The sequence below is a fragment of the Solenopsis invicta genome, chromosome 2 (genome assembly GCF_016802725.1).
Source record: "Solenopsis invicta isolate M01_SB chromosome 2, UNIL_Sinv_3.0, whole genome shotgun sequence".
NCBI lineage: Eukaryota > Metazoa > Arthropoda > Insecta > Hymenoptera > Formicidae > Solenopsis > Solenopsis invicta.
In genome coordinates this window covers 23636365-23654368 of record NC_052665.1, presented here as the reverse complement: position 1 = coordinate 23654368, position 18004 = coordinate 23636365, and the positions used below count along the sequence as shown (strand labels likewise).

Sequence of the window (18004 nt, the reverse complement as noted above, 5' to 3'; positions counted from 1 at the left end):
CACCGAAAGTAAAAGCTGTAAATGTTGTTTCTTTTGTTTTCACAGGTATGAATGAAGGAAATTAATGTAGGAAATAACTTTGTACATAGTGTAAATAGAACTTTTGTTTTCACAGGGAAACGCAATTAAGTTTTTGCTCTAACCTCCCAATCTCCCAATTGGATAGTAAAGACATATTACATATATATATATATATATATATATATATATATATGTATATATGTATATATATTGTTATGCTCGACGAGACGAGCACGCAAAAACACTCACACGAACACACAGCACGAAATAATTGAACACTCTCTTTTATAAAAGAACACTGACTTTAATTAATTGGCTATATACAATTAATTGATAGCGGAATTATTTTAAATGTCACTTGACAGCTCCGCGTCCCGAAAAACCAAAGAACAAAAGCCGGCCGCGCTTCCTTTTTGTCCGATCGATAGTTCTTCCTTCGGCCAGCTTTTCAAGCTCGGACGAACGGGCACAACAATATAAACATATACAGGGTGAGTCATTTTAGTATGGACCCGAATATCTTCCAAATAACGGTATCTATAAAAAAATGGTTTAGATAAAAGTTGACCAGGACAGAGGGGTCATTCAATTGTACCATTGGTTTTGACCTTGAGGTCAATTTTGAAGGTTATTTCAAGGTCACGATGGTTTTTTTAAATGGGACACCCTATTTTTGACTGCGGATTTCGAAAGAGCGGAAAATTTTACATCAAACTTGTCTTATGAAAAAATTGTTTTTGCGACCTTGGAAAAGTCAAAAATAAAGGTAAAATGCCTGAAAAACGATCTGGTGTACTTTTTCTGAAATGACGTGGTTTTCTGGGTAACACAAATGTGCATAATGCTTAAAAAAAATCAATGAATTGTAAAAGTGTTAATCACTTTGACTAGCTTGACCTTGAGGTCAATTTTCAAGGTTGTTAGAGGCTCATAACGCATTTTTTGATTAGTAAACCCTATTTTTGACCGCAGAACCTGTTTCTTGACAATGGGCTCTTAAACAATGGCACTTTTTACATGAGCATAGGGATTTTTTAGTTTTTCGACCTGACCTTTTGAAGGTCATATCAAGATCAAAAGCACTTTCATCTTACTTTTAGCGTTACCCGGAAACAACGACGTGGACGTAGTAAGTTCTGTTTCCTTTAGGGTGCTTGATTATCGTGAGTCCCCTTGCCTCCCACGTCGGGGTGCTTGATTATCGTGAGTCCTCTTGCCTCTCACGTCGGGGTGCTTGATTATCATAAGTCCCCTTGCCTCTCACGTCGGGGTGCTTGATTATCGTGAGTTCCCTCGCCTATCACTGACACTGTAATTTAAATGAATTACCCACGGAGTAATTGTTCAAAATTACCTCCGTTGGCTTCGAGGCATAACTGCAATCTGTTTTGAAAACTATCCATAGTTCTAAGCAGGGTAGCTCTAGGAATGGCTGCACAAGCTCAACGAATGCGGTCCATAAAATCATCTCTTGTGGTTGGTCGTTCAGCAAAAACAACATTTTTCAAGTATCTCCATAAAAAGAAATCAGGCGACGTCAAATCTGGTAAGCAAGGAGGCCATTCAACTGGACCTCTTCGTCCAATCCATCTGTCATTGTAACTGGCATTTAAAAAGGCACGTACAACGAGTGCATAATGCGGTGCAGCACCATCTTGTTGAAGCCACATTCTTGCTCTTGTTGCTAAGTCAACATCTTCTAATAAGCCTGGTAAGTGATCTCTTAGAAACGTTAAGTAACTGTGTCTATCAACGCTCTTTTCAAAAAAATAAGGTCCAATCAAATAACTATTTACAATACCGCACCACACCATAATACTCCATCGATTTTGATGATCTATTGGCCTATACCAGTGGGGATTAACATCTGACCAATAATGGCAGTTGTGTCTATTAAGTTGTCCGTCACTATAAAATTTAGCTTCATCTGAGAAAAGCACATACCTAAAAAAATTAGGATCATCGTGTAACATTTGTAAAGCCCACTGGCAAAAAGCAATACGCATCAGATGATGATTAGGCTGTAAAGCCTGCGTAAGAGTGATGTGGAAATGGTGATAATTTAGAGCTCTTAAAATTCTAACAACAGTTCTTTGTGGTATACCTATTTCTCTTTCAATCTGGCAAGTACTAACATGAGGATTAAGGTGAAGTATTGCTAAAATAGTTACAGCTCGCGCATCATTTTCCTCATATTCATGATGCTGACGTTGACGAACAAGATGTTCATTGCGAGCTCTTTGGACTAAACTACGTATTGTCATATCAGTTTGATGTCGCCTTTCAGGAAAACGTTGAGCATAAAGCCTTGATACTGCATTGTAATTGCTATGACACTCCCCTAAAACTAATATAATATCAATAATCTCATTAGGACTATAATCAGCCATTCTGGAAAGGTAACTTGTGAATGTAATTACCTACATACCCTGCATGTATGTTTGGAATTTTTAAATTTAAGCAACTTTAAATAGTAAATTTTTCAATTATGCAGAAGTGAGTAAGAAAGAAAAGGAATAAAACTCTATTATAACAATAATTATAAATCTTAAATCAAACGTAATTGTTTAGCTTTTTCAATCGTTGATTATTAGCATTAGGTATCGCAGTGCTGTCAGCTACTTGGAACTTTCGGCCGGGTTCTTCGACGCACGTCTAGTGCTCCCCTCCCACCGCTCGCGCCTTAGCAACTGCGCCGCCGGACGGCGTAACTAAGGAGCGCGATACATCGTCTTAGGACCGTGCGTTACGCCGTCCGGCAGCGTCGGACACACGGTTTCGCACGTTAGACGATCAACATTCAAGTAGCCAATCGGCGGCGTAGTTACCGCGTCGCGCGCACCCTGCTTCTTGCACACTCTTCGCAGAGAGTTAAAGAAGCTTACATTTCTTACAGTATGTTCTATTTTTGACCATACAATTCACACATTTGTTCTCTTTTGCTGTGCAAGGACGCGAGCCATACTTTCCTGCGCATTTGCAGCATGTTTTTTTTTGTATAACTTTTAGCAATGTGGAAGTACCTCCAGCATTTAAAATATCTTTTGACACTGACGTGATTAAGTGCAAGACATTTCTTCCATCCTACATTTAGTTTTGTTTTCTTCAATATTAACTCGTGCGTCTCTTCGTCTACTTCCATTATTATTGATTCTTCTTCATTTCCTTTTCTTTGATTGCTACTCTTTTCTATAACCATTCTCTTCACACTTCGCACATTTACTGTATCTATTTTATTTTGCTTCTTAATCTTATTTATAAGTTCATTATCATTTAAGTTCATCTCTTCTAAATTTACAAGGATTGGACAAAATAATATGAACACCTATTCTGACTTTGAAAAATAGGCGTAATTCAAGAAAGAGTAACTTGGTTAAAAATGATCGAAAAAAAATTTTAAAAAAGCATTTTAAAGCTTGAAATCTCTAGTTTTGAAATTGATAAGTTATTAAACAATTTAGATATTGTTTATGAAGTTACGCGGATTTAAATGGGCGTTAAATCTCAAAATATTTTACAAATATTGCAAAGATCCACAACGCAAAATAAAAATTGCACGCAAATGCGGTTTACAGCATTTGAAAGCGTGGATCTTTACTTTTAATTTGCGTTTTTGATGAGCGTTGTACCATTTTTTTTTATTGAGTTAGGCAACACTGAAGCAAAAATGGCCTCTTTTGGCAACACTGAAGCAAAAACGGCTTCGATGTTGTATAATTCAATGAATAAAAATCATACAACGCTCAACAAAAACGCAAATTAAAGGTGAAAATTCACGCTTTTAAATGTTGTAAACCGCATTTGTGTGCGATTTTTAATTCACGTCAAATAAACTTACAAAGTACATTTTGCCGCATCTTTATTTTTATCCGTATAGCTCCGTAAAAAATCAGTATGTTTTCAAAGTCGATATTAAGAGTATGTAGAAATATTAAGCTGTAAAATGCGTTTTAAAACATTTGATTTATCATTTTTCTTGATTTATCATGTTACACATTTTTTTGGAGAGTAATTGTAGATGATTTTTTAATTTTGCTGTTGAACGTTTACTTAATCTTTGCTGAAGTCAATATTTGAACTTCGTAAAAAAAATTATAAAACGATTTTCTAAGGCTCATTTGAAAAGGCGAAACCTTTCGATTATTTAACTTGATTTTTTTTCGAAGATTCTTTTACACTAAGAAGTGAAAGAAGAAATTCAAGAAAAAGAGGCTATTTTTACTTCAGTGTTGCCTAACTCAGTGAAAAAGAATCGTACAACGCTCATTAAAAACGCAAATTAAACATAAATCAGCGACATATCAGTGTCAGCAATTAGCTCATCTACATCCGTAAGCACTTTTGCGCTAGCTTTTAATAGCTACCTATCGTGCGAAATTTTGTGGCCCGAACTATACATATCCCTCACATTTGTAAAAAAACTGCTTATTTTGTTTAGATAACACTCATACCTGGTTTATGTCTCTATCACTATGTTAACTTTTTAATACTGTCTCACTTTTAAACCATTCAAAAGGTTATTACTTTTACGGAGCAATTTTTGACACGTCTTTACCGAGAAAGAGAGAGAGAGAGTGAGAGGGGGGGGAAGAGAGGGGGAGGGGGGAAGAGAGAAAGAGAGAGGGGGAGGAGGGAGAGATTGATTGATTGATTGATTGAGCGTTTATTACTGTCTTAGGGTAAACCCTCTAAGGACAGAAAGAATATACAAATGATACAGGTCTATAAAATAATAGTAGAAAATAAATGAAAACAATAATTAGAATAGAGATGAAAACAAAAACGTGCTTAATAATTTGACTAGCGCAAACGTACAGTGAATATAATGTATAGACATAATAGTAAAATAAAACAGAACAAGAAATATGACATATCTTTATATAGTACTAACAGAAAGAGTATTTATATGCTAAGCAAAGAGAACGAGAGCTAGAAAGGTAAAAGAAGGTGACAATTCAATTAGACATAGATTAGAACGCAGTTAGGCCTGGGAATGAGGAGCGTCACTATAAAGCAGGAAACTATGAAGATCACGCTTAAAGGCGCCAATGGAAACAGCACCGCAAATGGGTGCGGGAAGTGAGTTCCAAAGCGTAGGTGCAGCTACAGAAAAAGAACGCTGGAAAGTTGCTGTGCGACTAGTGGGAACGGTAAGGTCAAGAGAAGAAGCAGCGCGTGATTGGGAGCGAGGTACAAGAGAGGATGCAAGGTAGGGGGGTGTCCCGGTACTGCTGACAGAGTAGATCAGGCAGCCGAGAAGATAAGACCTCCTGTTCTCCGCGCTCAGCCAGCCGAGTTGAGGACAGTGATGGGAGACATAATCGTCCCAGCGGAGATCGAAAATAAAGCGCACACAAGCATTCATCAGTCGCCTGAGCTTAAGATTTTGCTGACTGGTTAGATCAGTTAGGACAGCAGAACAATAATCAAAGAATGGGAAAATCAGGGAGGATGCCAGACGCACTCGCAGAGGACGCGACAGGCAGTGCTTGTAATATTTCAGACGCCAGAGCACTCCGTTTACCTGCAGGGAGGTTGCCTTAACCTGCTCATTCCAACTGAGCACGCTAGTAAAGGTCAAGCCGAGGTTGGTTACGCGATCAGTTATTTCTAGGGGTGTGCCATTGAGCGTAAGGACTATGGCATGGTTAGTGTTGATGGCGTTGATGTAGCGGGCACTACCCATGAGAATGGCCTTGGTCTTGGAGGCATTCAGCATGAGGCGCTTGTTGTTTGCCCACCTCTCGATAGCAGAGATATCCTCGCTGATTTTCCCAAGGTCGTCAGCAAGGTCGGATGGACGGAAATGTAGGTAAATTTGCAGGTCATCGGCATATAATATGTGATGGCAATGACGGAATACAGCTCTTAGGTCGTTTATGAAAAGGGAAAAGAGCAAGGGGCCAAGAACGGAAACCTGAGAGACTCCCGCCTGGACAGTGGACCATGAGGAGAAATCGTAGTGCCCACGAACACGCTGTGTTCTGTTAGAGAGATACGACTCAAACTAGCCAAGTACAGGAGAGGAGATGCCGAGGTTGGCAAGCTTGCTCAGGAGTAGGTTGTGGCAGACGGAGTCGAAAGCTTCGGAGAAGTTAAATAAGATGAGCAGGGTGACCATTTTCTGATCGATGGCCCGCCTTACATCGTCCGCCAGCTTCACGAGCGCAGTCTGCATGCTGTAACCGCGCCGAAAACCAGACTGTAGAGGATCGAGGAGATGATGAGAGGAGAAATGAGAGGATAGCTGATCATAAACGATGCGCTCAAGGATCTTGGAAAGGAAGCATAAGAGTGAGATAGGTCGGTAGTCTGAAGGAGAGGAAGGGGCTTTGATTTTAGGGAGAGGGATCACATGGGAGCGCTTCCATAGGGTAGGAAAGGTAGAGGAGTTAAGGGAGAGGTTTAGGAGATCGAGAATTATATGAAACACGTAGGGAAGGCAGTCAAATATGAAGCGACGATTGAGGTCATCGGGGCCCGCAGCGTTGGATGACCGCCTAGCGAGAGTTGTCGAGAGGATATCAGGTGTGACATGCTTGAAGTAGAAGGAAGAAAAGCAAGGAACTGTGGTTGGTGCAGAGGGGGAGGGAGTAGTAAGGAAGGTTGAGGACAGTGAGGGAGGTGGCTGGGAGTGATGTCTTGCCGTAAAAAAAAGGTTGAGCTGATCAAAAGATGCATTAGAAGACAAGGTGGGCGAGCGAGACTTAGCAAGTCCCATCGATCAAAGCTCGGACCAGAGCTGAGCGGGAGAAGAGGCAGAGTCGAGACGCTGCGCGAGGTGATCGTTCCTGGCCCTGTCCCCCAGTAGGATGTTCACCTTGTTACGCAGTATGCGAAAAGTGACTAGGTGGAGGAAGAAGGCCGCCTGCGAAAGGCTTTTCTGGTCGAGTCTCTTTTGCGCATGGCTAAGCGCAGTTCACGCCGAATCCACGGGGCAGGCGGCCTTCTAGCAGAGAAAGTGCGGCGCGGGGCCAGAGCGTCAAGAGTTGAGTGCAGAAGGTTAGTGAGGGTAGCGATCTTATCGTCGAGCGAGACGGAGTGGTATACGTCCAGTCGAGAGTGGCTAGAGGACTATGTAGTGTCTCGAGGCTATATTTGGAGAAATCGCGAGCGGAGATAAGACGAGGCGGAAGGCGATTAAAGTGACTATTAAGAGTGACCTCAATGAGATCGTGTGATGAGAGGAAAGATAGAGCACATTGGCAATGGGACAGCACAAAGGCACATTACTGACTAAGCAATGATCTATGCGGGTGTGCGAGGTGGCTGTGTGATGTGTGTCAGAAAACGGGACAATGTGGAGACGATTACTGTCGCAAAAATCTCGCAGCGAAGAAGCGTCGAAAGACTGGCTATTTAGGTCTATGTTGAAGTCGCCTATTATCACGGCAGACGGGAAGGAGGGTAATAGCTTTTCAAAGTCTACTTGGAACAAGGCGAGATGACCTAATTTGGGAGGACGATAAATGATGGCCAGTAGGAAAGGCCTGCGTCTCGTCGCGGAGATGCTTACAAGCATATATTCTGGTTGGCTGCAATACTGTGCGGGCGAGGTAGCAAGTAACTTAGCGGATAGTCCGTCGCGAACATAAACGCCAATCCCTCCTCCCTCTTTGCCTACCCTGTCTGCACGCAGGAGCGAGAAACCAGGGAGGCGTACCAAGCTATCAGGGACGTGGGGCTTGAGCCACGTCTCAGATGGCAACTAGGTCATAGCTGCGGCCGGAGAAATAGTGAGCAAATTCATCAAAGTGGGGGAGAAGGGATTGACAGTTCACATGGCATAGTCGTAGTGGACTCGAGGGGGCAGATGGGAGGGAGACCGATGAGAGTCAGGCTCCACCAGCAGATGAAGAGCGAGCAACTGTTGCATGGCCGGCTCCGAAAGCACCGAAGGACGCAGCGGGGGACGCACGGGGTTTGACTATAGGCGCCCGCTGGAGGCCAATCGTCGCAGAGGCGGCACCCGTTGAGTGAGTTGATGAGAGTGCGGATGCGGCAACGTGCGCGAGGTCGGTCGAGGTCGTCGCGGAGGTAGAGGCCCCAGGGGTACTGGTGGCCGACGCAGAGATCAGAGGCGGGGGGCCGGCGGTGAGGCTGTTCAGATGCTCCCGATGCCGTATTCTGATGGGCGATCAGAGTGGCGCCTAATAAAGATGAGGCCGTTACGGACCCAGGCCCGATGAAGCTTGCCATTTCAAACCGCACGTCTTGCCTCGCTGAGGGTGGACCTCGCAATAGCCGGCAGCTTCTCATTGATGTCAATCCTTGAACCCAAAAGCTTCGCGGACACCTCGGCGCCCTCGAGGACCCCCTTGGCCCTCTTCCCGTCAATCCACCGACTACAGGCATCATTGGAGGACAACCTGACGGGGCGCGGACGGTCCCCCCTAGATGGGATCCGCACACAAGACGTAATCTCGGCAGGCGAAACCGCGATTCCCAGCGCGGAGGCGATGCCAGCAGTGACAGCGCGAATATCCTCGGAGGGGAGCTCCCTCACGCCAAACATGATAAGCTCGGAGTTGAGCTTAGCGCGCTCAAGAGCCTCGAGACGCTCCTCAAGGTGACCCGCAGATGTGCCGAGGCCATCAGAAGGTCGTGCCTCCAAGGCACGGACGCGAGCATCCAGACCGGTCTGCCTTGCATCGATATCGCGAACGGAGGACGCAACCGCATTGGTCTTAGCTTCGATAGATCCCAAGGACTGCTAAAATCCGTGCTCAAGAGAGGCCAGCTGAGCTTTCATTTCCGGAAGATCCCGCAATTGTTCCCTCATCGCCGGGAGATCCTGAAGTTTGCGCTCTATACCCTCGACCTTGGCGAGTACTGCGGCGATGAGATTTCGGATGGAGTCCTGTTCGGCGGGAGGTGCGGCTGATGCCGATTCAGCACTCGCGAGCACAGGGCCATGGGAATCAGAGAGATTTCCATGATGGCCCAGCATCCGACAAGCCGGGCAGAATTGATAGGTCAAGGGAGCCAGATACGGAACTCTGCAGGTTCCGGGCGCAGTCCTCATGGTAGATGTGTTTAGGATTGCGGTTGCAGCATAGCGCGTTGATAATAACAATAAAGCGCTTGCAGTGTGTGCAGACGAGAGTCATCGTTGAGAGAGTAGCTAATTGGTATAAAGTTTAGCGAACAGCCCCGGGAAATTGAAAACGGTACTCACGATCACGGTCCGGCCAAGTAGCGGCTAGTGATGTGTTTGTGAACGCTCGCGCCAACGATGAGTTCGAAAACGCTGATGCCAGTGATGAGTTTGAGAACGTTCATGTCGGCGATGCGTCTGCGAACGCCTAAAGCTACACGTGAGTAGATTACTTGGAGAAGGCAACCAGGCGCGCCACGCTAGCAATGGTGTAGGGAAACGCACGAGTCACAGACAGCGCAGGCGCAGACACCAACGTCAAGCAGAGCAAGCCATAACCTCAAGCAGGAGCATGCCAAGAAAGCCCAGGGAAATACCATGGAAGTAGTAAAAAACACTCTCCGCCGAAGTCGGATAGTGTCAAATAATGAGCCTTTGACCAAGATTCACTGTAAAAAGTGCCCCGAGGGGCAAAGAACAGCAGAAGAAAAAGGAGCGAAAAAGCAAGCGTCAGTTTCTACTCACGTGACCAGAAAGATGAGGGAGGGAGGGAGGAGAGAGAGAGAGAGAGAGAGAGAGAGAATGAATGAATAAATGAATAAGTATTTATTTTGTCCTAGGGCAAGCCCTCTAAGGACTCTCTGAAGTACATACAGTAGAGCGTAAAGAATAACAAAATCACTTACAAACTAAGGTCTAACTAAGTTCCAGGAGAGTAGTAAGCAACAATAGAGGAAGAAAGAAGAAGAAGAAAATAAACTATAATTAACAAAACAAAAGAAATAAAAATGACATTATAGTAGTAAAAGATATTAGCGGTGAGTAACGTTGATGGACGCTATGTGTGAGCCGAGGGGGGAACCATCGCAGCAGGGCCGCGGCTATTCAGGTAGTCGAAGAGCAAGCGCTTGAAGGCGCTAGTTGAGGCGGCCTCCCTGAGAGAGGGAGAGAGAGAGAGAGAGAGAGAGAGAGAGAGAGAGAGAGAGCAAAGGATAACGAGAGAGAGAACAAAGGTGAATGGTATAGTGTAAAGGAGAGCGATAAAAAACGAAGGAAAGCGGTAGAGAACGAGAAAGAGCGGGAGAGAACGAGAGAGGACGGGAGGAATTGCGAGAGAGCAAGGGCGAACGGTAGGGAGCAAAGGAAAGCGGTAAAGAGCAAAGGAGAGCAACAAAGAATGGTAGAGAGCGAGAGAGAGCGAGGGAGAGAAGTAACGATTGGGGGAGTGCAGTAAAGAGCGAGAGAGAACGGTAGAGAACGCGAGAAAGCTAAGCAGAACGGTAGAGAGTGAGAGAGAGAGAGCGAAGAAAAACGGTAGAGAGCGAGAGAAAGTGAGGGAGATTGGTAGAGAGTAGGGAAAAACGAGTGAGGGGAGGAGAGAGAGAAAAGGTGGGGAGAGAGCTTTGGAAAAAGACGGAGAACAAGAGTGAGTAAGCCAAGGAGAGAGTGAAAAACAAAGAGGGAAAGAGACCAAGCCTTTAAAATATTTTGTACATAAATTCGTATATCTTTTCAAAATTACCGCCAAAGAAGACGAATCTGAAATTTTACAAAGATATTATCGAATAACTTTATAGGAGTTGGTGATAGAAGGTTGTATCGAAGATCAATGTTAGAGTACGTGAAGAACACGTATTCATCTCCGTTGGATTTATCTCCATATAGTTCCCTATTTAGGTTGTGTATATTTGGACCAAGGGGGACAAATTACAATTTTACGAAAATGGAGACGATGACGACAACGACGACGACGACAACGACGACGACAATAACGTATCCGAATAACATAATGACATAAATCGGGCTGAAAAATACATGCATAATTCATATCTCAGCATCGAAAGCAATTATGGACATCATTCTTATGTCATTTTACTCGGAAAAATCGATAATTGTCCCCACTATATTCATTTTTTAATAAAATTAATTTGTTTAAGAAAAACAACCATTTATTTAAAAAAAACTGTGTTTCTACCTATAAATGAAATGCGGTAGCGTCTTTTACAAAGAAACGACAAAAAAAAATTACTGCGAGCCGCTACCGCGTCTCTTGATTGACCACATTGCAATATTACATTTGAAATTATAGCCAAATTGTGATTAAAATTTTGTTGGGTTAGGAAAAATACGGAGAATGGGTGCAGGGGGAGGGGTGAAGGCTCTCCTCAGCCCATGTGTTTTCTGTACCATATGGGTTTTCGACTTTCCACGCAAAACAATTTTTCTACTATAACAACTAAAGTATTGAAGTAAGGGAAAATATGTGTATGACCTTTCTTATAAAGCTTATTGTGAGCTTTATTTTTTGTTTGACACATTTTTTTGTAAAATGAATATTTTTTGAAATAATTAAAAACTTTTTTCTCTAAGTATATCTTGAAAACTGTATGAAAGCGTTGATTAATTTATAAGAAAAAATTGTCCAGGACTTTTTCCTTGATAACATAGATCAAGGTCAAGTTTTTTAGAGGCTGCTCCCTTTGGGAAGCATCTGTTTGGATACCATACAATTGGACACAAGCCACTCACAGCGCTTGAACAGAAGAAAAGTACTAGGCACCAGCCGCTGTGTCCAACTATACTGTATCCAAACGGATGCTTCTCTTCCGCTTTTATAAACTTTTACCACATTTTTTTCTGTTTCTTATACTTTTGACGATATTTGTCCCAAAAGGGAAATACCGTTTTCTTTCAAAGGATGTTTCATCCTTTAAACATGAGATTCCGCCGATATAAAAAAATGCGGGTCTCTTAGATTCTCGTGTTTAACAACATATCTCAAGGAGAATCAACTCAGCGCTGGACACCCGTGACAGTTCCTTTGTTAGTTTTTTTTTAATAACAGAAAAAAGAGTGTAACAAACCGCCTTCCAACCCCCTCCCCCCCCCGGGACCCCCTAACCGTCCGAGCCGTCCGACCGGACATCCGCCGGACGGCGATTATCGGCGTATAGCAGCTAATAAAATAAACAACAACGGAGCGAGCAAGCGATCGCTTTCGCGCTCGCATCTCCGCGCGCACGCGCTCTCGTTTCCGCGCCGTCCACAGCCACGCTCTACGCGCGTGGCCCGAAACGGAAGAGTCGAGATCGAGTGACGGAGATGCTGCCGCCGGACCGCTCCGCCGTAACACGTCGCACATCCCCTCGCCTCGATTCTCGGGTATATAAGGCAACGTTTGCCGGAGACGAAAACCTTGTCCGCCTCTGGCCGGTCCGCCGACTAGAAGCTCGCCAGGTTGATACCGAGATCGAGCGCCTCGGTCTCTCCTAAGACACTTGACTCGCAACCGACTCCGCTTCCGACTCCGATTCCGCTTCCCAACTCGTCGCAGCGGGCTCAAATGAAACTTGGGCCCTGTCAAGACAAAGAGCGATCTTCTCCGCCTCCCGAGTTCGACGCTACCTTGCGTAAGGGGGTACGGTGCTCCGTGCCTCCACCAAGCGCACTTGGCGTGGGGTAGTGTCCTCCGGCGATCGCTGTAGTGATCTTAACCGCCTCGCGACGGGCCGCGCGAAAATCGACACCGACTACACGGATCCGTGTATGCGTACGCGCCTCGCCTTACCGTACCACGCGCCGCGTCTCGCGACAGTGTCACAATAACAAGACCGCCTGGTTTCCAGGAAAATAACGCGACGGCGTTCCGCGAACCGTGTCTCGCGTAGCAGGTGCTCTGTGTATATAGTCTTGTAAATAGATTTCCGTATTGCGGTATTTCCGCAAAGTTCGTTGTCACGTCCGTCCGCGCGTTTTCGTTATTAGTCTAAGTTCCGCGATTGATTTCCGCCCGATCGCGTCGCCGTATTCTCTGTAACCGCACCGCTGATGGTATTGCGTACCACTGATTGTATATTCACGAGACGCATGCTAGTCTCGCCTCGTCTTTTCTGTTCTTAACAAACGCTTTATATTTTGCACCAACCAAAAACGACGTCTAATTCCTTCAGGCGACTTTTCGCGCCCGTTCCCGCTCCGCCAATCGTCCGTGCGCGAAGTACGGTCGTTACAAGAGTCTTTCACACAAATCCATTGAAAAGAAATTTCGATGTTTCTTATTCGTCTAGAGCCTTTTTCACTTTCTTTGGAGGTGGAGAAATTATAGAGATGCAAGTTAACATCGGTATTATTAAATTGATTTTCAATTTAATTATATTTTGTTTTGTAAAAGTGTTTGAATTTGTAAATAACACCGTGTAGTTTAAAATGAATGGAAACATGGTCTGAACTCACGAGGTTTGAAGTAATGAGACCAACTATATACCGCACGATTTGGCAACATTGCGGGCTCGGCGCTCACGTGACACTTATGTTATAGCGAATTCAGTCCGATGCACTAGTGTGTATTAGTGTATATTAAAGCCGTTTGTGTATTGATTTAGTATAAAAATAAACTGCAAATGTCTCAACTGATAAAATTTTTGATACTCATATTTTATCAAATAATTTAGAAGAGTATTAAAGATTTTATAATTTAATCTAATTATATCTTTATACTGAATACACATCAATTCATATACATTGATTTTAATGTGCACCAGTGCACACTGGTGCAGTCCAACCAAATTCATTATTACTTTAACTCCTAATAAACGTTCAATTTCTTTTTAAAAAAGTTGCTCGCGTTCGACCAAATATTACTAACGATTGGATGATGCTTCTTCACGATAATGATGTGACACAGCATTGTCCGTGTAAGAATTTTTAACCCTTAAACACATAAAAGGGTCTGGGAGACCTTCCCAACAAAACTTTACTTTCGCGCCATTTCATTTTAGTTAAGCAATGAAGTTGGTCAATCGTAGCAGTCGATAGAGGAGACTTCAAACTTTTTTCCACCTAGCCCGAATCTTTTTTCTCATTCCATCTTCACACAGTAAGCGATCAAAAATCTAGGGGAATTTTCAATATGTGTTTAAGGGTTAACAACGAAAAGTATTCTTGTGGTTCCATAGCTGTCTACTCCCCTGATGTGAATCCGTGTGACTTTTTTTCTATTCTCGACATTAAAAAGTGCTTCAGAGGACGTCATTGGAAGACGGTAGAAAACTTATATGTATAACTATTATGTATAACTATATTAGAGCAAATATTCTTAGTGTTCTCAAACCAGTGTTCTAGGGATATTATTTTTGGTTTTATTTTTGCGTCTCCAGTTAGCTTTCTATATTACGTATAATTCACATTCGTTTTTGTTCATGCAGGTGCAATGCACGCACTTTCCGTTTTTATCTTGTCTAGCATCCATATTGTTCTCTAACAATAAAGACTTGTAATCAGTTAATCGTGCCGAGTTATTGCAAAAACCTATCACTATATACATATAAAAATGAATAAATTGTTTTATAAATATTAAGGTAGGTATTTTAATATATATAACCCTAAAAAAATAGTAGAAAAATATGTAAACGTTAAATTAAATTTTTAATTGTTTCATTGTAAAGATACTAAATTAATTTTTACATTTAATATCTTTTTTGAATATTTGAAAAATTTACTTACTATTTTGTGGAAAGACATAAGGAATGCAACCGCATCTTGCTCTTATGATGTTAGCCCGGCATTCCGCAAGACAATTGTGATATGAATATACCGTAAAAGTTAAATTTCTTTCTTTGACATTTGCATACAGCATTTTATCAGCCTCATTGCTAAATATGCATTTTCGTGTAAAAATTGCTAAGTTCTTTACTTCGGGTTTTGAATACATTTCCACAGGATTGACGCTCACAAAATGTTGACTATTCAGTTGTACTAATTGAAGTTCAGCATTAAAATCTGGATAATCAAATGAGTAGTGCATCATGACCTACAACAATGTATAACACATTTAATTATTAAATTTCCAGAAAAAAATAATTGAATAGAAATAAATTGCTTTTATACATATACGCATATTCCATTAGGTATACAACTTAATTATCGGCCCCTACATTTAATTAACTACTGCACTTATTTAAATTTAAAGAAGAAAAAATACGATTTCTAATTGCCGTAAAGAATCTTAATGAATCTCAAGTAATTACAATTAAAAAAAAAAATTGTGTTGAAAAAATTCGCAAAAATGAATATATTATATTAAGTTAAAAATCTTAATTTTTTTTAAATTTTAAGTTAAAGCAAAGAACTAGTGAATTTTTTTAATCAACCTTTAAACTAACAAAAAAAAATAGTTCGATATGAATTGTTCCAAAAAGTTTAATTATTTGAATTATTAAAAATTGATATTTTTTAAAAAAATCAACAAATTATGATTTTATAATTAATACGCAAAATTTTATTATTTAAACAATATAAAGTGATGGATGAATAAATGTAATGAATAAATATTATTGTATATAATTAAAGATATTCGAAGGATTCACGAGATTTAATAATTTAATAAAAGAGGGTTAATGAAAGTCACAACGCTGTTGTCAGTAGTTTTGTATTTGGGAGAGACCGAGACTAAACGCTCTATATTTTAGAATTTCGAAATTACAATTTCTTAGATAATTAATTGTTGTAATTGCCAACACAAACGTAATAGAGGTAACCTTTCTTTATATGTTAATGCCTAATATGATCCTGTTGATCACACGTTTTATTTTATAATAACCAAAATATAAATTTTATTTGATGTTTCATCCAATGGGCTTCATCCATGATGATGCTATTTGCTAAAACTTAAATTTATTTTTAATCATAAGTTAACTAAATAATGAAAAACCGGGTCATCGTAGCGTGGAACAAGAAAGCTCCGTATAAAATGCACGTAATCTGCACGTATAATAGTCATCGTAGCGTGGAACAAGAAAACTCCGTATAAAATACACGTAATCTGCACGTATAATAGTCAATGCCTCGGCGTGATGCGGAGTTGTACTAAACGCCACGGTGTACGGTGCCTATAATTAAATATGAACCGCCTGACTCCGACCAAACATCTGCTTCATTTTAAACATTTTATGAATGAAAATTGCGTTTACTACCTCAAATAATATATTATATGTTTGCAAAAAACTTCACTTTAATTAGTAACACGTTACTTAATTTTATACATTGACGCTAAAAAATATTAATATAAAATTTTGGGAATCTCAAAAATTTACTTTACTACTGTTAATTTTGTTTTTTATTTTTTTTAATGTAATATTATTCCGATTTTAATGAAACTTAGAAAAAAGTATTTATATTCGGATGTTTCGCGATTTTTTTATTTGTTGTTTGTTTCAAGATAAATACTAAAAAAGAATACATAGCCAATAAGTCTCTGATGTCATTTAGTCCCGGTCTCCCTTATTATATTATTCAGCTTCCACCAAAATGGTTCAAACGTTTCGACCCTACTTTTGGATCATCCTCAGCAAAAATTAACAAAATAAGTAATCAGGCCTCTTTCCGCATTACATGGTGAAATCAAATGATTTTTTTGTGTATTTATTTTTGCTGAGGATAATCTAAAAGTAGGGTCGAAATAGTCGAACCATTTTGATGGAAGCTGAATAATAAATACGAAACTATTGGCACGCACCGGCAACAGCATTGTAACTCTTATTAGCCCTCTTTTATTAATATCAGTATAATATCAGTTTATTATATCATAAATGCACACATATAAAAAAGCATATATTTCACTCAGATCGCAAATAATACATAGTTTTAATGTGTGAATCGAACACATTGGTCGCTGACAACGAATACACACATATTGTGTTTTATGAACCATGAAATACATACAAAAGGAAAATATTTTCTTACTATTTAGTTTATTTGTTGGGATTGTTGATCTTGATTTTTGTTCAGAATTGCTAATAAAAGTTTCAACACAGTATCGCACGTAAACTTGCAAAGTTGTTATATTGTACCAACGCTGCAGTAAAGTATCGTAAGCTGCATTTCTAAGGGTTTTAAGTAATGAAAAACGTTTTAAAATATTCTTTTTTTGTAACTTGTACAATGTTATATCATCAAATTGATTCAACTTTGGTCGAGCATATTATATCAGATACCGAAGAGGCTATCATCATGCGGCATGTTGTGTATTCGTGATACAATTGATTAAATGTATCTGCCCATCTTTTATTTTATTATAATTCATTATAATTTCTGGCACATATAGAGGAGACCGGGGCTATTTAAAACACTTTTTCTTCTTTGCGTCTTGTATTCATTAACAAAAAAGTTAGACGATTTGAAAGATTGAACCTTTTCCTTCACAATGCCTTTATAGATAAAAGACGGATATGTATTTGCTTTAAACTACATATTAGGTGTAGTAAAAAAAATCCATTATTTTTTTGAATTAAATTGCAGGCTTTATTTAGCATAATTAGAATGATCCGATTCAAGTCAAATATGCATTGTTTTGTTTGATAACTTGTTGCCATTTTGAAGGTAATTTCAATATATCTTTTTCATAGAAACTCTCCCTATTGGCAAAAGATTGGGGCAGTCGATTTTCACAAGGCGAATTCTATTGAGGCGAATTTTTCATCAGCAAAATCAATCATTTGCCACAGACAGAAACAGGTGTTAATCACTTGTTGCTCGGTCCGGACTATAAGGTGGATGCATAAGAACCTCCCAACCAAGTTCTCGGAGCTTTTGGTGAGTTACTATTGATGTGTATGGCCTGGCGTTGTCCTGATGGAACACAATTTCTCTCCTATTGACCAATGCTGGCCACTTCTGGGCAATTACTTTCTTTAGATGGTCCAATTGTTGACAGTACAAGTCCAAATTAAGAGTTTGGCCGTAGGGGAGCAACTCATAGTAGATGATTCTCTGCCAATCCCATCAAATACACAACAAAACCTTCCTGACCGTCAATCCTGGCTTGGCGACCGTTTGCGCCGGCTTATCACGATTCGACCTCGACCGTTTTCGCTTGACGTTGTCGTAAGT

The 18004-nt window shown here is 40.9% G+C and overlaps 1 protein-coding gene across 1 annotated transcript in view; it reads right to left on the bottom strand.

Annotated features, from left to right (window-relative positions):
• LOC120359561 (sodium channel protein Nach-like) overlaps positions 1 to 18004 on the bottom strand; it is a 297616-nt gene that overhangs the window by 65727 nt on the left and 213885 nt on the right. The window contains exon 6 of the mRNA XM_039457532.1: positions 14621 to 14927. Coding sequence (XP_039313466.1) covers positions 14621 to 14927 — 307 coding nt within the window. The remainder of the gene's footprint in view (positions 1 to 14620; positions 14928 to 18004) is intronic.